The sequence below is a fragment of the Ahaetulla prasina genome, chromosome 1 (assembly GCF_028640845.1).
Source record: "Ahaetulla prasina isolate Xishuangbanna chromosome 1, ASM2864084v1, whole genome shotgun sequence".
Classification (NCBI taxonomy): Eukaryota; Metazoa; Chordata; class Lepidosauria; order Squamata; family Colubridae; genus Ahaetulla; species Ahaetulla prasina.
The window spans coordinates 227,583,074-227,605,197 of NC_080539.1; the positions used below are offsets into that span (position 1 = coordinate 227,583,074).

At 38.1% G+C, this 22,124-nt stretch overlaps 1 protein-coding gene across 1 annotated transcript in view; it reads right to left on the reverse strand.

The window, feature by feature from the left end:
• KCNJ3 (potassium inwardly rectifying channel subfamily J member 3) overlaps nt 1-21,292 on the reverse strand; it is a 154,008-nt gene extending 132,716 nt beyond the window's left edge. Inside the window, exons 1-2 of the mRNA XM_058192627.1 lie at nt 20,612-21,292; nt 12,868-13,084 (exon numbers count right to left, since the gene is read on the reverse strand). Of these exons, the coding sequence (XP_058048610.1) occupies nt 12,868-13,084; nt 20,612-21,292 (898 nt within the window). The remainder of the gene's footprint in view (nt 1-12,867; nt 13,085-20,611) is intronic.
• Between the last annotated feature and the right edge of the window lie 832 nt (nt 21,293-22,124).

A 22,124-nucleotide genomic window follows, 5' to 3' on the forward strand; every position in this document is an offset into this window, starting at 1 on the left:
GACCTACAGGTTGCATGTCTCCCTGGACAACTAGTAATGCAGCCCCTTTTAAGGTTATTATGTGCTTTTTATCAATATTTATATATATTAACTATATTATATATTTTATATGAGACCAAAGAGAATTCCTCTTCACTCAGAGGCCCAGGGAAGCCAAAAGATTGGACACCCATGCTCTAAAGACTCTGTCTCAGGACATGTAGCCAGGTAGCGGATATCCATTTAATTGTGATAGACTTTTTAAATGTTAAACACTCTATCTGTTCTATTGATTTTTGACATATTAACTACAGCAGGGGTGAAATCCTACCGGTTCGGAACGGCTTGGGCAAACTGCTAAGGATTATGGGCATCAGTTCACTGAACCGGTAGTAATTACACCTCCTTGGCCTCACCCACCCCTGGCCGATTGCCGCTCACCTCTTCTGGCCACTCGATATTCCACATCAAAGTTAAATGCAGCAGAGAGAATGCTAACTTTTCTCCCTCCATTTAGAAAGAAGCTGCTGCAGCCTGTCTCTTTAAGGTATTCCCCAGGAGGGAGGGGGCCAGGAGGGAACCATAAATGGAGCAGCAGCTCCTTTGTGAATGGAGGTAGAAAAGTTAGCATTCTCTCTGCCATAGAATTCAATGTCAAATGCAGCAGAGAGAATGCTAACTTTTCTCCCTTCATTCACAACGGAGCTGCTGCAGCCTGCCCTTTTAAGGTAGCCCCCAGGAGGGAGGGGGATGGGGCAGAGGGGAGCAGCTGGAATGGAGTCGTTTTTGTGAAAGGAAGGAAAACGGGGAAGGGAATTTTCCTGCCTGTCATCCATTCCTCAATCTCAGCACAGACTGAGGGAAGGATGGTAGGCAGGAATATTCCCCTCCCCATTTTCCTGCCATTCACAACAAGGAGTGGCTGGGAGGGGAGGGGCCGGTGAGGAGCCCCTCGATGTGAGTGATGTCGAGTTGACCACACCCACCCAGTCACATGATCTCCCCCACACCCACAGAACCGGTAGGGGAAGTTTTTTAATTTCACTCCTGGACTACAGGGAATATTTTAGATAAAGACTATAAGAATCAATTCCATTATAATAACAGCCAGTATGAAAAAAAAACTACTTTAGAAAGTTCTTCACAAATGAAAGAGATGTGGCATTTTTATTCATTACTTATTGATCCATTGATTGCAAAGTTAACTCACTGCAGTAATAATTTATGAAAAAGAAAATAATCTCATAATGAGTTTTACTCAAAGTAACTCTGCTCTGAGGCCACTTAAAACAGCCTTTTGTTTTATTTTATTAGTTAATCATAACTGATGCATTGAATTCCATATTGGAATACTTAAAAAAAGATATTGAGAATGAAACAATATCATATATAAACTCATAGAAACCTAATGGTTTATATGAGTTTGGAAATATGGGCTAAAATTTTGTCAAAAAGCTGTTTTACTTTTCTTTTCAAAATATGTAAGTATCAATTTACTTACTTAATCTTTAGAAATATGCATAAAAAGTTTGGTGTAGTGGTGTAGGTGCTGGCCCAGAAACAGGAGACTGAGTTGTAGTCACGCCTGAAAATCACTTTGGTAATTACATTATACAACGAGTACTAATTCCCATGATTTTTTAAATTTTTAAAACATTTCTGAAAAGATTAAAAATAAATCCTCATAGAAAACAATAGGAATGCAATCCTGCTCTTACCTATTGGGGGGTGGGAACCTAGTTATAATTTGTCATCTAAATCTTCTCCGCTCCTTAATAGAGAGAACAAAGAGACAGCTTTTCAATTTAGACAAGAACAGCTGCTGTCTTTAATATCCCTTTCAATTAGCACATCTCCTGCATGAGATATACTGATGCTATGCAAAAAGGTGAAGTTTAGTCATGTATACTACTTTTCTCCTTCATGTGCATGGATTTTGATTCGTTATTAAACTTTAGTAGCATATTTCCCTTTCTTTTTATACTTTGGGAGAATGCTGTTACTGTCGAGTTAGTAATTTTTATTATTGTCACAGACCGGTATTGTGTTACTGTCTAAAATGTTTTTTAATTAATTTTGTGTTAAGTTTAAAATGTCCTTGTCTAACTGATCATCTGGAAAAGGGAAGGTAAAATGGTCCTACCCAGGGACACCATCTTACTAAAGACCTTTTTCAGTGCTAACTGAATGGCCAATGTCAGCACTCTTTGCTAATTAACAATGTGATATTAACAAACATAATTAATTGAATGTGTAAGCCTCTAAATCATTCTTAGAGAATAAACCTCAATGTAGATTGAAATCTCTGAAAGATATTGCATCTGCAATTATTCCAGAGTTCCTTCTACTGTCCTATTTGGGAGTTCTTGATTGTTGTGGTCCCCCAGCAGCTTGCGAAGCTGGCAATGGAGTCAGACAGCGATGAGACTAAGGAAGAACATGGGCCAGTCCTGGAGGCTGGGGGAGGCCTGGATGAGGGCTCTGCGTCAGAGGCAGAGGTGGGGCCAGGGCCATTGGGGAGTGAGGTGCAGACAGAGCCTCCAGAGATTGACAGTAATAAGGCAGAGGAACAGGAGGAGCCTGTTCCTAATGCACGCATGAGAAGAGCTGCCAGAAGGCAAGAGCAGCTCAAGCAAAGAGGACGACTCGGAAGTAGGGCCAAGAGATGATTGGCCCCTGCCATAAGGCTTAAAAGACCAGCAATGGCGTTTGGGCTCTTTGCCAGAAAACAAAGTTGATAGCTTTGTCTTGTTGCATTTGTTTTGTATTGGTGTCTTCTGAACTTTTGCCAAGAAAAGCCTTTGGCAGTTTGCCTAATTGGACCAAGGTTGGTGATAGGACTGAGGAATTGTGTTGGGAGGAATTTGCCTTAATTTAATTGAACTATGCTAAGAATGAAGTAATTCTCAGCTGTTCAAATAAAGTTTGGTTGCTTTTACACTTACTGAGTTTCTTACTACCTACTTGGCCTGGGTCACAACATTGATCAAGAATAGATTATTTATTCCATATTGCACTTATATTGTAATGTTTAATTTTCAAACACATAATAAATCTTTCTAGCCCTTGTCCTAATAATAGATTCACTGTCTCTGGATTTTAAACAAAGATTTATACAAGAGGTTTTCTTAGTTAAGGTTTTTTTTTAATTAAATAATCCTTGGTCAATTTCTCTGAAGGCACTGACATCCTGCTTACTTAGCAAAATTAAGCAACTGATTTGGCATAGTTCTTTTTCACCCCGGGTATAAGATACAAGCACAGCAAAAGATATTGCAATGTTCGTTGCTGAAATGCTGGAAAAATGGGGAAAGTCTTAATTCTTAAGTGCAGATAACTTTAAAATAGCAGCCAGAACTTGCAGAGATTGTATAAACATCTCAAAGATCAACAAAGCAACAAAAACCGAAATATCACTTTTACATTTTCAAATTCATCCTAAAATACCACTCGGTAAACCAGAAGCACCATATCTGAAGTGCACTGGCACAGCAAACTTTGAGCTAAGATTTTCACAACTGCATCAACAGTAGAGCATACGCATATTTGCATATCTGTCTACAAAATTAAACAAAACACAACCCACATGTAATGCACTCAGCAACCTACACAAGCTATTAACTTTCCCATAATAAATAAAAAAGCAGCAGTAGCATACTAGGCAAGCTAGTAAGCATGCAGTAGTGAATAATCTTCTTTTGCCTTAACCTCTTCTTTCCTCTATACACTCCACTCCCATATTACACCATCCAAATTAAACTAATAACAGCAGAATCATAATTGGTCTCTGCTGCCATGCTGGCTACACTGGAAACAGTTTGAAAAGTTGGGGGGGAGCAACTAAACACAAGCTACAAAACCAAAATCCAATCCAACGCTCAATATAGTTGGAACTCTCAAAATCAGCTAAATTTTGTTTCAATGCTCAGAATGCTGCTGCAAAATATACATTTTATGTCACTCAGAAACACCTTGCACATGTCTATTTCATGATTTAAAATTGCGTACAGTTGATTAAAAAAGTAAATATGTTGCAAATTATCTTCCTAACCCATTTCATATTCTTCAGAAATGGTGCTTATTTATATGCCCAACCATCTTAAGCCAAATTCTGAATAGCTCACAACCCAAGAAAAAAAAAAATATCCAAACAATGAAATAAAAGAAGTAAAACAATCATTTCTGAGTTAGAAGTCAGCAATACTTACAATGTGAATTATAACTTTGCCACAATTACCATGTTTGCTTTAGAAGAAACAAGGAAAAGCTACGTTGCACATACACAGGTCAATGTATGATTGCTCGTGACATGCCTATTTAGACAATTGAACTGAAACACAATTTCAATGTGCACTGTAATTTAGAATGGATTTCTGAGCTCTGCAATGCAAACAGAATGCTTCTTGAAATCATATGCTATATTCCCAGGCCAAATCCTGAAGCATTCCCAACAAACCCAACAGATCTTTTTCAGAACAGATTAAGGCTCTTATTCCCAGCAGATTCTTTAGTGTTTTGTCTGACATTGCATTAGACAGATGTGATTCTTAGCTTTACCTTTTTCTTTCACAGCAAATATTGGCTCCCATCACAGCTAATTCTCCTTGCAATATTACCTGTTACCAGGTAATATCAGAGAGACATTTATGACAGCACTAAGGAAATAACCGATAATCTTTGGTTTGGGACTAAGAACTGTGCTGGGCAGAAATCAGAGGATAGTGTAGAGAATAAGATGACCTTGATGAAGATAGACCAGATCTGTTACCAAAGCAATGATAAGAACACACAGTAGGCTTAAAACAAGCAGAAGAGGAGAAGGCATAGAAAATCAGACCTGCAAAATTGTGTTATTGTAGTACTCTCAATGAAAACAGTCTCGCCTTTCTTGTGGTCTTGGTTCTTGGTCAGATCTACCTGGTGGGGCTGAAAGATCAGTGGTAAATAGCACTATCTAAGCAGACTTTCCATTCGCTTGATAATCATATAATAATCCTAAAACAACACTGTAATTCACTTTGTAACTGCTGTGCACATACACCCAGTCAACTTGGATGCAAGATATTTTACACACAAAATATTCATTACAAGTTTCACAGCTGGCTACTGAAGTTCACAGTTTGGATTCAGGAGAAGAGAGATCTGAATTAGTTCCCTTTTCATTTTCAACAGCTCCACTAGGGAAAATATGTGAATGCAATACATGTAGAAAGAAATGCTTCTCTGGTGTGTCTCACCAAACCTTTCAGATGAGGTCTATGTTATATCTTAAAGACTTAAAGTCCAGTTTTTCTCTATATGTACTTCAGCTATTTAAATAATTTAATTTAAATAATAATAATAATTTAAATGGCTTCCTACTTCAATTCCCATAATCTATGGCTGTAGTAAGATCCCTGTTCTAGTCCTTACTGATGACACAGTTATAATATTGTGTCCCCTTATATTGATGTAATTACCAGTGGATCCAACTATAAAACTTTTCAGGATGATTTAGAAGCCTGCTACAGCCAATAACCTATCTGAAATGATCACTATAACAGGGCCATCTTTCAGGAGATTGTTAGTGACAAGAAATCTCAGAACAAGAATGTAATCTGATTGTAAAAAAAAAAGTAGACAATCCACTGCACAGAGGCAACACAGAAAGAAAGGTGCTAGATGTGTAGAAATAAAAGTGGATAAGTATTATTCCTCTGGGTAATTGTTATGAATTTAGTGAGTCTAAACTGTTTGTAATTAGCAGTGTTCCTAAAATACAACAAAGATTAATTCCTACCGGTAGCTAATCTGTCCAAATGTCTATGAAGCTAATGTCTTGGGGAATCTAACAATGTTACATTCAATTATTATTAGGGAGGAATAGCTACTACAACTATGTGTCATCTACCTGCTTAGTTGCCAGAAAGATATGATAGATTGATGAACACATGTACTGTTTCCATGCCTCAAACGGAGAAGCAGGTGTCACTACAACCTGACGATGTCTCTACCATCCTGGCCAAAAAGGGATTCGCGATGAAGAGACAACTTACAGATTTCAGCCAGAGACTTAAGATACATGCACAAATTTTGCTAGACATCTGACATCCACCTTGAACATTCTGTAAAGAAGTACACTAAATTTGAAATTTATGGTTTCCAATCAGGTGAGCGACTGGTACAGAATTAAACAACTGAGTTCCAATTCTTAATGCAAGAACTGGGATCAAATGAGAACGTCTTAATAATACAATAAAAAGAAATGTTTGACGAAATAGACAAAGACCTGGGACAGGATAGCACTCGCTTTATGTTGACTGCTTTAAATTGAGCCTGCCTAGATACTGAGAGCAGCTTCGGTTTAATGTGGGCATTGAGGGAAGCGTCAGGTTAATGATACATGTAATGCTTTCATCGCCCACTCCACCCCCAATCTTCTCCTCCTTTCAGAGGAAGCTATAGAGGCACAGATAACTGCCCGGCCGCCCTGTTTCGGGTGACCCGCTCTCTCCTTCAACAGGGAGAGTGGGATGACCCGTTGCAGGGACGTGCCAAGGAGTTTAGTGGTTATCTATACGATAAAATTGTTCAGCTTCGGGATGGTCTGGATCAAAATTGGGTGGATCCAGATGAGATGTCGGAGGGCTGTCTTGTTGAGACTGTTTGGGATGAGTTTGACCCTGTGACTCCCGAGGATATGGACAGGTTGCTGGGGAGGTTGAACGCCACCACATGTTTACTGGACCCGTGCCCCTCCTGGTTGGTACTGGCTACGCAGGAGGTGACACGAGGCTGGCTCCAGGGGATTACGAATGCTTCCTTGTTGGAGGGGATCTTTCCGGCCGCCTTGAAAGAGGCGGTGGTGAGACCTCTCCTCAAGAAGCCTTCCCTGGACCCAACTGTATTTGGCAATTATCGTCCGGTCTCCAACCTTCGCTTTGCGGCGAAGGTTGTAGAGAGTGTGGTGGCATGTCAATTACCTCGGTACCTGATGAAACTATCTATCTAGACCCATTCCAGTCCGGCTTCCGGCCCGGTTACAGCACTGAGACGGCTTTGGTCGCGTTGGTTGATGATCTCTGGAGGGCCAGGGACAGGGGTTATTCCTCTGCCTTGGTCCTATTAGACCTCTCAGCGGCTTTTGATACCATCGACCATGGTATCTTGCTGCACCAGTTGGAGAGATTGGGAATGGGAGGCACCGTTTATCGGTGGTTCTCCTCCTATCTCTCCGATCGGTTGCAGACGGTGTTGACGGGAGGGCAGAGGTCGACCCCGAGGCGCCTCACTTGTGGGGTGCCGCAGGGGTCGATTCTCTCACCCCTCCTGTTCAACATCTATATGAAGCCATTGGGTGAGATCATCAGTGGTTTCGGTATGAGGTATCAACTGTACGCTGATGATACTCAGCTGTATTGTTCCACACCGGGCCACCCCAATGAAGCTATCGAAGTGCTGTCCTGGTGTCTGGAAGCCGTACGGGTCTGGATGGGGAGAAACAGGCTCAAGCTCAATCCCTCCAAGACAGAGTGGCTGTGGATGCCGGCACCCCGGTACAGTCAGCTGCAGCCGCGGCTGACTGTTGGGGGCGAGTTATTGGCCCCAATGGAGAGGGTGCGCAACTTGGGCGTTCTCCTGGATGGTCAGCTGTCTTTTGAAGACCACTTGACGGCCGTCTCCAGGAGAGCTTTTTACCAGGTTCGCCTGGTTCGCCAGTTGCGCCCCTTTCTAGACCGGGATGCCCTATGCACGGTCACTCATGCCCTTGTGACATCTCGTCTGGATTACTGCAATGCTCTCTACATGATGCTCCCCTTGAAGAGCACCCGGAGGCTCCAGTTGGTCCAGAATGCGGCTGCGCGGGTGATAGAGGGAGCCCCTCGTGGCTCCCATGTGACACCTCTCCTGCGCAGACTGCACTGGCTACCTGTGGCCTTTCGGGTGCGCTTCAAGGTTTTGGTAATTATCTTTAAAGCGCTCCATGGCATTGGGCCAGGATACTTATGGGACCGTCTACTGCCACTGATTGCCTCCCACCAACCCATACGCTCTCACAGGGAGGGACTCCTCAGGGTGCCGTCAGCCAGGCAGTGCTGGCTGGCGACGCACAGGGGAAGGGCCTTTTCTGTGGGGCTCCCACCTTCTGGAACGAACTTCCCCCAGGACTTTGCCAACTTCCTGACCTTCGAACCTTTCGCTGCGAGCTTAAGACACATCTTTTTATCTGCGCAGGCTGGACTAGAATTTTAAATTTTAAATTTGGTTTTAATGGGGTTTTTACTATTTTATTGGGGTTTTAATATTCGGCCGTATTTAATAAGTTTTTTACATTGGGGTTTTAACTTGTATTTATGTGTATTTTTTACTTGGCTGTAAACCGCCCTGAGTCCCTTGGGAGATAGGGAGGTATAAAAATATGATTAAATAAATAAAATAAATATGCAGCTGTATCCACATAGGAATATCTCCTCCCTAGGAAATGATGTTATCACTCAGTAATCCAATGCTTGCATTGTGAACTGTGTACAGTACTTCATTAAAGTGGCCTAGCCAAATAAATCACCCTAAAAGCATCAGTGCCTTGTAGCATGTTGATTGTACAGGAGAGAGTTAAGGATGGAAAGGATCTGATAGTGAGAAGAAATTCTCAGAGCATAAATGTGGAGAATATAAACAGGCAATGGATACTAATAATTGACAAAGACAGAGCAGCATGTTTCTTATACATATGAAGAGGGCATTGAATCTGAATTAGAAATTATGCATTCTGGATCAACTTTGCATTATTTAATGATTATCAAGTGGCTGTAATACCTATAAGTCCTGTAATACCTATAAGTCCTAAACTACAGTAAAGATTTGTTCCTGGAGAAGTTATTGAATGTCCTAGTTTATGATTACCTGAGAAAACCTGCCATATTGTTAAGCCATCCCTTACAAGTAAACCCTAAAAATGACATGTAGCACCAAAAATCTGGATGTCTCCAGTGCCAACTCCATAATCTTTGTAGTTGGGCAGCTATAATAGATTTAAATAACAAATTTAAAAATTTCTGACCAGCTTAATTACAAATTCTATGGAAAAGTACTTTTTGCATTGATAGAGCACCCAGCCTATTCTTAGTACAAGCCTTAGATAATTATACTTAATGACAAATAATTCAACCAAACAAGGGTAATGTGGATCACAGTCACACAAACTCTTCACACACTTTTCTTAGCCTGGTTCCCAACAGACCAACTGTAGGAACAGCCAGGAACCACCACCACTTTTCCTAGCTGAATTCTCATTAAACAAGTCAGTAGCTCCCAAATCCATAATCAAATCATTGATTGCTTCTTTTGATTTAGATATGATCTAGCATGAGACAAAAGCAAAGTCAGGTTCTATGTATGGTTGAATTATTAGAAGATGGAAGAAATTAGGTATTTTATCAGATATCAAAATATATATTTAAATATCAATGACAAAGTTAATTGCAATTATGTAGGAAGATCCATGTATAATCTTAATCATTTTGAATTCTGTATATGTCTGAGTAGATACATATCCAAATAACGTGGGGTAAAATAAAACACTGCACTAATGTTTAGGTCAAAAGAAGAGAAGATTTAATTCCCAGTGACAACCATGAATCCCTCTATCATATTTGTGCATGTGAGAATGTATTGTTAACTACTGAACATATTTATAATTCCTACAATTTCATTTAATATATAGCCAAATTTCATTCATATAAAGCCAAACATTCCCAGTTTCAAGCTGAAATTATAACTTTAATCCTAGCTTTAATTTATTGCTAGCAAAAAGAAGAAAAGAAGGGGGGAAAAACTTCAAGCAGGATACATTTTTTATTTAAGTTAGGGAGACTAATACATTGCTTTATCCATCATAGTACTTGTCAGAATGCTTACATTAAGCAATGCTAAATTAACATTCAGAACCTTCTTTGTCTAAATATACAATATAAAATATACAATGCATAAAACAAACTGTCAATGGGATTCAAGTTTTTGTTTATATCATAATTTTCCTTCTTTGAAATAAATCTAATAAAATCCAGATATGTGGGAAACTTGTGTATTTCTTATCTTGAAATCAGTTTTTGTCTGCTTATAGTAGAAACCCTTTTCTATTAACTATCCAATTAATTGTCTTAATTAATTACCTGAAGACTCTGGACTTTAACGCTCTATCTACAATTGTTAATATTCAAACTGATAAATCTTTTGAGTGTGAATTCTGTTTCTTTTTATTTTCACTATATAGAATTATTTATCCTATAATTTCTCTCCATTCATTTGACTCTTCCCGCAAATCATTACTTACTGATAAAAGTATTAGAATTTTAAATTCACAGAAGAAAGTTGAAAAGTAATTAAGTGAATAAATAGTAAATAAAAGGCTACCTCTGTCTATAGTGACAGGGTAGCAGCTGATCCTGCTCTCCAAAATGCCTGGAGAGCAATGGTGGTGGTGAACTGTGAATGGTAGCCCTTAATGTGGCAGAGGATTGACACTTCCAAGTACTGAAGGAGCAGGTTGTGGTGCATCAAGATAACTGGTCCATGTCCTGTGGCTGTTGTTCAAGCACCAAGAGGTGGAGTAGCCTTATTTTGGCTCACCAGGTTCCCACAGGGCTTAGACCCAATCCCCACCACCCAACATGCACTTTTGAAGAGCTCTGAGTTTTTCGCAGAGCTGTGCAAACCATGTTACAAAAGCAGAATGGGTTGCTTTCTCACATGCCTGTGTAGTGCAATTCTGGAAGCAACCACCATTTTCCGAGCAACCACATTCAATGCACCCACTCAAAAATGGTGGCTGCTTCTCAAATCACCCCAATGACCACATGACAAAGCAACCACTTCTGCTTTCCTAACCCAAGCTCCAGAAATCTTTGAAAAGTAAGTGAGGAGGAGGGTGTGAGGCCTGCTGGGTGTGAATCCCTGCAGATCTGAGAGGAAGGCATGCTCTGGATCTCTTCTTTGAAACAGGACCAGTAGTTGCCCTGTGGAACAGGCTTGCCCTGGGAGGAAATGGAAGGAGTTCCAAATAGGTGCAATTCTGCTGACCTTCCAGAAAGCCTTGAGAATCTGGGTTTTTCTTCAGACGTTAGGACCAGGTTGCTAGTAGAGCCTGATGTGCATGTTTCCAGGACAGTGAATTGCTTGATCCCTTGGCTCTTTATTTTATTATGATTGCTTTTCACTGTATTTTCTGTTCTAATTTTATGCTAGTTTTTGTACTATTGTTAACTACCTAAGACTTATTCACTTAAGGTGAGCAGCCACATAAATATTCCAAATGCCTTCCATTGAGGACCTGTATACTGCACAAATCATGAAGAGGGCCGTGAAAATATTTACAGATCCCTCACATCCTGGACATAAACTGTTTCAATTCCCACCCTCAAAACGACGCTATAGAGCACTGCACACCAGAACAACTAGACACAAGAACAGTTTTTTCCCAAAGGCCATCACTCTGCTAAACAAATAATTCTCTCAACACTGTCAAACTATTTACTAAATCTGCACTACTATTAATCTTCTCATCGTTCCCATCACCAATTTCTTTCCACTTATGACTGCAACTTTGTTGCTGGTAATCCTTATGATTTATATTGATATTGACTGTTCCTGATTGCTTATTTGTACCCTATGATTATCATTAAGTTTTGTATCATTAAGTGTTAAATTGTACCCTATGACCATCATTTGTGTTGTAAATGTTGTACTTTGATGAAAGTATCTTTTCTTTTATGTACACTGAGAGTATATGCACCAAGACAAATTCCTTGTGTGTCCAATCACACTTGGCCAATAAAAATTCTATTCTATGAGTAAGTAAAACAAATCAACCACACTAAACAGTTCTAATGTTCTCACAATGCTGAGCTTCTCACACATGGGGGGTGGGGGTGAGGAAACAGAGATACCTTCAAAGTGAAGATATTCCGTTTATTCTGCCAACATAAAAATAACAATGCAAGAAAAAATAGGGCAAGCGTATGGCAGAACCTGGGAGTGGTGAGTGGGAATAACAGGAATTAGAAGATAAATAAGCGCTCCTAAGGCAGAGCAAAATATTTATCAAGTTGTAGAAGTGCTTATACAGTATATGGTAATTTTATTAAATATTGGGAACAGCCAAAATATTGTCTAGAACACACTTTTTGCTCCATGCATCATTGAAACAGGGAAGACACTAGTTAATGCTTACAGATAATTGAGGTTTTGTGCCCATTAACTTCACCAAAGTCAACTATAAAGAAAATATATATACACCAATTCTCTTTGTGTGCCTTTTTCAGGATTGGGGGGCAAAGGGAGACAAGAGAAAGGCGAACATTTCAGAAGAATGATCTCACACTACAAATAACAGCTGAATTCATTTCCAACCAGGTATTTTTAATGACATGGTTTTTCTTCAGTTTAGTGTTATAGATTACAGCACTGCATGCTTTCCTCCTCAGCTTTATCAGTAAATTATTATTATATTCAAGAAAGAACTCTCAGACAAGAAATACCACGCACCTAGTTTCATAATCTCTGTAGGATTTTGTATGTAATATGAGTCAACTTAAATGTCCCTGTCATTCCTTAATGTATGTTTAATGTCAAAAAGATTATAAGGTACAACAGCAATTCAAGATATTTGGGAAAAATACAGCCTATAACAATTCAAACAATGTTTCAACAGCAGCACTCATTATTTCTTAAATATTCAGACGTAGATTCTCTTAAACATTTTCCAAATGTTCAGTATTGCTACTGACTGTATTTACTGTATCCACGAATGACCTTCATAGATTTTATTAATTAACATTACTTTTTGGGTGTGTGCGGCAGAAACAAAATACAAACATATGATTTCATTAGCTATGAAATCACTGTACTCACCAGTTGTTTCCACAATGCCCTCTAGGATGACAACAATCTCAAACTGTTCAGTTTGCATGCTTCGCTGAGAAAGGTCATAGAAGGGGCTTTTTGAATCGATCACATGGCAGATTGTAAGTGGTGACACAAGAAAAAGTTGATCCGCCCCTGTGCTAAAACCTACATCCAGTTCAAGTTGATCGAGGGGCAGAAATTCACCTTCAGGAGTTTGCCGAGACTATAGCAAACATGAAGAAAGAAAGAAAAAAAAAGAGAAGTAATAAACTAGTGTAGTTATTTTCAAGAAAATATGACAATAGGTGATAGCCATACAATACTTTTCACCATGAATCATCCAAGTCAAATTCCAAGCAAACTGTTTGGGCACAAAGTTATTTTATAGAAGAAAGAAGGAAAGCAAAAACTCTCTCAATATCTTCCTACTACTAGGAGATAATTTCTTTTACATGGTTTCATGCAAACAGCACTTTGTGCAAATGGTATTCCTTTCCGGAGGCCTCAATAACATTTATAAAAATTAAATTGTCTTCCAAAAGGAAACTCACACAAAAATTAATTATTCTACTCTTTACTTAATTAAATTGCCATTTGGGTCAAGTTATCTTCAAATCCTCAGCAGCTGTGTCAATGAACTAATATACCGTAATATATTATACTCAAGTGTATCTACGGGTATTATTTTATTTATTTATTAAATTTGTATGGCTTCCATCTCGCTGTCACACAACTATTATTAATACTGCATATAAATTTATTGTGAGCATTGACTAGGATTTTGATCCCATAGGTTAATTTTTTAGTTAACTGAAGCAGCTACATAACCTTTAAATAGTAAATGCAAATAACCTTTAAGTAGTATTTTGGCTTAATCCTGTGATTTGCTTTCTAGAACCAGAATTTTGATGCTTGAACTATCAGTAGCATTTTTGTTTCCTGTTAAAATTAGCTAAAATACAAGAATGTTGCTCCTTTTTTTTACAGAGACTCACTATATTCACAAGAAGTTTCTTGTAACAGTAACAATGGTACTCACGATCCACAAGCAACATATTTTAAAATGTTGTTTATTAAGGTATGCTGTTCTCATAAAAAGAACAGAAGGGCAAAGTTTCCCTTCAGTAATATGGAAAAGCAATGGGTTTAAAATGTAACGGGCAAAAGAGAGAACTGCCTAGAATGTCATGGACAGAAGATAGAACTGCCTAGAATGTCATGGGCAGAAGACAGAACTGCCTATATAGTGTACACACTTACAGAGGACAATCTAGTAATGGTTTGCACAGTTTCATCCTAGTTTGCAATAACAAAAATCAGGTGCTTTAGAGATTTCTGCCTAGGTTAAGCCTAGCAGCCTAGTTAAGCCACATTAATTCAAGTTCATGTGACTTAGAGCTATATCCTGGTCTGGGAATCTTGACAGCTAGATCTTATCCATTGGATAATAATGCTAAGTTCTACCTCTTAATCACATAAAGCAAGCTGTGAAAATGTGAAAACTTACCATGATACAATGATTGTGTGTGGCCTAACAGCTGAAACTCAGTCAAAACAAAAAAAAGGAATTTTTGATCAGTAAACAACTTAATCGTTGGAAATACAACCTACAAGACTACAAACTGTTTTTTCCTACCTAAACCAAGCCTGTGGGATAGAATCATTTTAAAAGTCTCAACACCTAAGGAAACTAACTCAAAGTTACAAGGCTTTTGTGTGACAGTACAATGATTATTCATTAGCACTCCAAAGAAGGATAGATGGCATAAATACAGCATTAGAAGAATTTTATTCTGCTTGGCTAACTGTATCCCCTTTGGTTCCAAGATTCACAAGCTTTATTTTTCCCCCCTGATATTAGGAACAAAAAAGCAGTCTTATATGCCTTTAAAAATTAAAAAATGTATTAAGGCTGAACAGATATGCATGCAAGATTGGATCCAAGTCTCAATATTACTCAAATAAACTTCCATACTATCTTCACTTATATTCTCTTCCACCACATGAAATGCCCCCTCAAAACCACCTGGAAGTTGTTCCAAGAAAAAGAGAGGGAGACATTTATTGCACAAATTGGGTTCTTTTAATAAACATTATTACATTTGCAATGGATGGGTGGTACTTACGAATCTATTCAAAATGGTAAGAAGCCCAGGTATATATGTATAGGACTGAAGCTTTAGTCATGCCTACAGTAGAGAACACTTGAAATTAATGGTAGAGGTTATTAAACATTAACATCCTATTAATATTAACCATATTGAAGTCTGTATCAATTAAAAATAATTGCCAAAATGACAATTGTGTATGAACCTGTGCTATTTATAGCTAAATATAGCTATTTCTTAATTGGACTCGCTTAATGTAATAAAAAAGAAATTATGTGCAGAGAAACAACTTTATATTATTTATTGTGGGATAAACTTTTAAAATGTCCGGACACTTATGTATTGGTCAGTATTACTGACAGATTAAATACATTTATTTGGATCTTAGTTCTTTCAATAAAAACTCCTAGAAATTATGCTTAGGACAGGAACGGGCTATAATCTGAATGTTATTCTATGCCATTTTGCAGATGAAAAACTCTGCTATATTAAATTATATGGAATTTAAAATTGCATAAATCTCCAAATATTATCAGAACATTACATATATTGTGGCCTATATTTAAAATATAAAAGTTTTAAATGTTGGCATGTATGCTGTTGTTAGGAAAGAAAGCCACAAAAGTCATTTAACAGCTTTTATAAACAGCCTCATAGCAAATACAGCCAGATTAGCATAGCGGCTGAGGCATCAGGCTAAAAACCTGGAGACTCTGAGTTCTAGTTCCACCTTAGGCATGAAACCAGCTGGGTGACCTTGAGCAAGTCATGCTCTGTCAAGCCTAGAAAGAAGACAATGGCAAACCACTTCTGAAAAACATTGGCAAGAAAAATGTAAGGACTAATCCAGGCAGTCAGTCAATACTGATTTAAAGGCACAAAAAAATAACAATAACAAAAAACCCAAACCAGCATCCAGAATAAGGTACAAACATGAGTTTTTTATGCTTTTTTATTAAATACATTCACATTAAGTATTTTAAGCATGAAATGCTTAAGATTTACAGCACTGCTTTCAGAGACATCTATAGAATTTTGCTGATAATTCATTTTGTTTTCAATCTGCATTTCATACGAAATGAGTATCACAGAATGGCCTATGACGAATGATATTTGGCCTGAAGTTAGAGAAAAATGTACCTTTCTCGTTAAGAGGAACAGAATATAAAGTTGTTCCAAAATATACAGAATTGTTACATTTTTAATCTCTTTTTCTAAAGAAAATTATGAAAAATAGCAATTTTAAAATAATTTAGTGCGACCTATGAATTTTTCAGGCTGAAACATTGCTCCATGATTTCTTTATACACTATATATAAGGTTAACTTGTCTTACTCAGAAAAACCAGCTGAGTACCATAACAATCAACTGAGGCAGGTAAGATCACCATCGATAGCTTGTCAAAGGACTGGTGAATTAATTTATCTGCTATACAACACATGTTATCATAACTTGTCATCATGGTGTGTTTCGCTATTCATTCTGATACTTATTTTATTTTGATTAGTTTTATTGCTTCTGATATAACAATTTAGTAAGGCTGACAACCTGGAAATTACTATCTATTATTAATCTGTAAACTGATACTGTTAACCAAAAGATAGATTTAATTTGGGGGTAAAAACATGAAATAGAAGACATTATATTAAAATTAGTTCAAAGCTCTTAATTTTGTAATATTAGCTAGTTCTGAAAAATCTTTTCTTTTTAGTCATTCAGTCTTTTCCATACTGAATTGTTTTCAGCACTTAAAGACTTTAAAACCACGGGTCAGTACTTTGTTTTCTTTTTTAAAAAAAATTGTAAATACAAAGCTTCAAAGAAATGAATGGCAGCTGCCTTACCATAATACATATCTAAGTCAATAAGGTGAAGAGGTTTTCACAGGCCAGTTTTCCATAAGGCAAATGTTCTAGAATAGTCTTTTCCAACCTGGGCACCTTCAAACTGTATGACTTTAACATTTCCAAAATTCCTTAGTCAACATGACCATAGCTCATAATCCTGAGAACTAAAATCTACACATCCGGAGGACACCACAATTTTAGAAGGATAACTTAAACCATATCTCATTAATGCAGGCTGTAAATCTGCATTCTGACATCCAGAAGACAAAATTATCTACTCCTGGAATAAGAATTACCCAGTATTCTTTATAGATGAAAAGTTGCTAGAACTATTAGACACAGCTTTGAATGAAAGACTGGATTCAAACTTTAGAAAACAGAAATGTGTTATAATTAAAGGAAAAGCTATTCTCATTGTCCTATCTCTCTCCATATATTTATTTATTTATAAATATATGGAGAGAGATAGGTTTTGCCCCATCTTACAACCTTTCTTACCACAGTTGTTAAGTGAATCACTTGACAAGTTAGCAACCCAATTGTTAAGCGAATCAGGCTTCCCCACTGAATTTGCTTGTCCAAAGGTTGCAAAAGGTGATCACATGACCTTGGGATATGGCAATGGTCATAAGTATGAACCAGTAGCCAAGCATCTGAATTTTGATCACATGATCATGGGGATGCTACAAAGGTAACTATGAAAAATGGTCATAAGTCACTTTTTTCAGTGCTGTTGTAACTTTGAGCGGTCACTAACTGAACTGTTGTAAGTAGAGGACTACCTGTACAAACATCATAAACTCCTTGGTTTTTTTGGTAAGCCTCACCCACCCCCTGAATAAATTTCCAATATCTTTTTCAGATCTAGACTTTCCTTTTGCCAAAAGTCAGCCACATATTATGAAATTAGCTTTGATACCCCAATTGTCATCTGTAATTATTTTTCTGAATTGGTATGCTGTACTATAGGAATAGTTCAGCATTCACAAATAGCAAGCAAGTCATTTTATGCACGTGCTGCTTCATCTTAAGGAATATACTTCTAACTGTATTATATAAAATAGAGGCAGTACATTATGTCATTACTCATTCATAATGCTTTGCGACTAAATTTGTATCTTTCCTTGGGTTACATAACAGCATAAGAGAACACACAGAGACTTCTTAAAAGATGAATTTAAATGTGATACTATTTAAATGATGCATATACATTTTATAGTTCTGTAGGGTATAACATTCTCCTATATAACTGATCACATTTGCCACCTCATTTACTCAATTAAATAAATCACTTGTAAAGACATGTCAAAAGTTATAGAAAAGATCAACTTTATAATGTATAAATCAGTAGAGTAATTAATGTACAATGCAAATTTGATCTGGGGGAAAATAATTAATTTAAATTTAGGGCTGGGATAAATACTGCAATCTGTTTTTATAATTAGTTGTTATAACCTAATAAAGAAAGTCCATTCCACGGTGCATATATTGGTGCCTTGAAAAAATTAGATTGTAATCACTAGATGAATACTAACAAGGATATTTCACATATCGTTATGTTATCATTTTAAATTAAAAGTACTGATAAAATTAATGGTGATGGCTACTATGCACATTAGTGGGATTTCCTTATATAAAATTTATAATAAAATACCTAAAAAATCTATAAGCAAATATTGTAAAACAAAGAACAACAAAGTATATTAATTTATGAACCTCATTCTATTGTAAGTGATAAGCGATTTATGCTATCATTCATTAAATATATTGGAGTATAGATAAGTGAAGAATACAAATGTCCTTAATTTCTCAAAATAATAATTTACCTTTATTCAGAAAAATATAAGGAAAACTTTGCTAACTGCATGAGTTCTTGACCAAACTATGGTTTATCACAAAGCATACACTGTAAATTAATGACTTCCGACTCAGTGTTATATCATTATTTACCATAAGCACATTTAGAAGTCAGAGTTAATTATCAGAAACGAAACTCCTAAATATCTCACTCAAGAAAAAAGGACAAGACATCCTAGCTGAATATATAATACAATCTTAATTAAGTTAATGAAGTCCAAGAATTTGCCCTAATTTAAAATAGTAACAATGTAGTAAGTCTCAACCAGAATTCTTATGATTTTTAAGGGAGTTTCTCTGTATAAGATAGTATTTTGGCTTATTAAAAGAATCTTCCAGTACAATGGTCTTCAAAAATCAGAAAAACTACAGTAATAACAAGAGGAAACACCAGGTTCCCCTCAATGTATTTTTCATGCTACAATATGAAAACATAATCTATATGACAAAATTGCTGTTGCATATTTTTACTTATATATTTATATTTTTCTTTTATGATGTATTTTTTTTATCTATGACAATGTTTGTGTATAGTGTTGTGACAAATGAAATTTTAAAAAATCATGTTTTTCATTAGTTTAAACTCTTTTTCCACAGCAGCATATCCACCAGTGTTAACATTAATCATATATAGTCTAAAGCAGTTGAAGCTGGCATAATTGCAAAACACAGTCTGGTGTTTCAGAGTAAGAGAACAATTATCTCCTATATATCATCAGGAAGGAGGAGCATGTCAACCCACAGAGTTGTCCTCACAACCAGGAGATAAGACAGCATTGTGTTTCAGCAAAGCTGAAACATTTTACTTTTAAACAGTTACACCTATGACCTATAACACAAGTTTTAACAGATGATAGTAATAGATCTGTATAGCACTTTAAATAAACTGTACATAATAGCCACTCAGGAGAATATATACCATTTGATCACATTTGGACTAAGAATCAAGTTTATCTCGGCAGTCAAAATAATGTTTAAACTTAAAACTTATTGGCACTTGAAAGAAATATAAGGTCATGACATCACTATACTGAACCTTAAGAAATATATGTAATATACAGAACTTAAAAGAATTAAGTACTTCAGTCATACTGCCTACACACTTCATGATCAATATTTCCAATGGAATAACTGAACCTTAAAAAGTCATGTTCATTTAAACAGCACCAATCTGTACATCTTGAAGGCAATGACTTTTCCCTTTTATTTACAAAAGGAGATGAATAGTACTGTTAAACAGAATTTCACAAAAAGAAAGAAGTACAAGTGGTTTAATCAAGAATTTAAAAAGACAACTTGTGCTGGTAAAATGATTGTACTTCAGACTATAATTCAGAAACCAGAAATATGGAGAAAGCTTTAATTTATAGGCTGGGGACTACATAAAAAATTAACTTCAATTCATTAGCAGTTTGAGGAGCTGCTACTGTACTGAAAAAGAAGGGAACTGAGCCACAGATGAAGGAAACCATGATTTTAAAAAGGAAAATAGAGGAGAAGCAATGCAACAGATTAAGGAAAAATGAATCATATAAAGATGCACATCAGGAGGCATTGCCTTATAGGAAATAGCAATGCAGATACTATAAAAATATAAAACTCAAGCACAAGAAATATGTTAAGAGTTCTCAAAAAAATATAGGGAAGAAAATCAAATTTGTCCTTGCAACCCTGCCACAATCATGAAATTTTGTAGTGATCCTGACAACTATCCTAGCTTATTCACTTGTGTCTTCTAACATTTCTATTTTTTATTTTTTTTTAAAAAAAAACCTTTAAAATGTGGTGGCAGTTAGAAAAACATGTACTGTATGTAGTTTAAGCGATATCCTGTTAAGAAAGGTATGGAACCATACACCTTTAAACTGGAAAACAAAAATGAAGAAAAGATGAATAGTCAATATGATTAGAACTGAAGGCAAGAAAGCTTGAACTTACTTTGAGAAGTTTGCAGCGGATTTGTGCAGAGACCATGTGGCTGTTGCGAAGGTTGCCCACCCTGAACATGAGGGTGAGTTTGCCATCCCTCATGGATATGGCAGCGTGTTCACTAAACATCAGTGTCTCCGCCCGTTTTTTAGGTTGGGACATCTTGATAAACATACAGCCTATAAGAAAAGCATCTACAATGGAGCCCAAGATGGACTGGAAAAGAAAGAGGATGATGCCCTCCGGGCATTTGTCTGTAATGTATCTGTAGCCATATCCAATAGTAGCTTCTGTCTCTATGAAGAAGAGGAAGGCAGAGGGGAAGTTGTAGACGTTGGCAACACACGGGGTATATTTCTCATCGTGGGCTTTGTTCAAGTCACCCCGCATGTAGGCGATGACCCACCACATGGAGGCCATGAAAAGCCAGGCCACAGTGTAGGTGAGGATAAAGATGAAAAGGTTCCAGCGCCACTTGAGGTCCACCAAGGTGGTGAACAAGTCCGACAGATAGCGGCTCGTCTCACTGCCCAAGTTGCCATGCTGCACATTACACCTGCCATTCTTGTCCACAAACCTCTGGCGCTTTTTCTTGTGGGCCGAGCCTTGCTGCTGGTGGAAGCCTGACCCACTGGACGAGGTGGTCACCACTTGATAATCGTCCCCAAATTTCCTTCGAAGTGCAGACATAATACCAAGAGGGCGGCCAGGGTCTCCAAGACCAAGAAGGCAGCCAGAGTCTCCAACCTGCCGTGTGCCAGATTTGAGAAATGGGATACTCTGCTTCACCTTTCCCCTTCCTTTCTAACCCTTCCCCTCCCTTCTGTTCTCTCTCTTCCCTCTTTCCTCCCCCACCCCCTTCTCCCCTTCCCTCTTTAACTTTGGCGCTCCCTCCCCCTCCCCGGTTTTCAAAATTCGCCTGGTTCTTCGGGGCCACCAGCCTGCTTGCCTTTTGCTCCTTCCCGGGATGCTCCTTCCCACTCGGACCCAGGACGAGCCCGCGTTAGAGAAGCCCCATTTTCGGCGTTACCTTTCCCTGGCAAGTCAATCGGCCATCCCTGCTGGAAGTTCAGAAAGGTGGCCCGGAGCTAGAGGACAGAAAAGGAAAGAAGGCTGGTCGCCGCGCAAAGTAGCCGCAGTCGGTCAGACGGGCAGCCGCCGCCTCCGGGCGCCGATTCCTCTCCTCAGCCAGGAGCTGGCATGGCACAAAGGCATCTTTGGGCAGAGCTCGTCGGCGCTCCCTTCTCCTGCCAAGAAGCCCAAAGAAGAGCCAGCCCAGCGGGCAATTACAGCGCCGACTCCACCGTAGCGCCCTTCATGCCTCCTAGCCGGCTTCGCGCCTAACCGCCGGCGCCCTCCTTTGACAACAGCAGCAGCAGGAGGAAGATGCGAAGGAACCCCCCGAGCGGAGGAAAAAACCGCCGCCACAGCTTCAACCTTGGGCGGCGAGCAGCTACCTCATTGCGCCCGAGGACTTGTTCGGCGGGTGCGGGTCGGCGTTGGCGCGGCTGGCCCCTGGCGG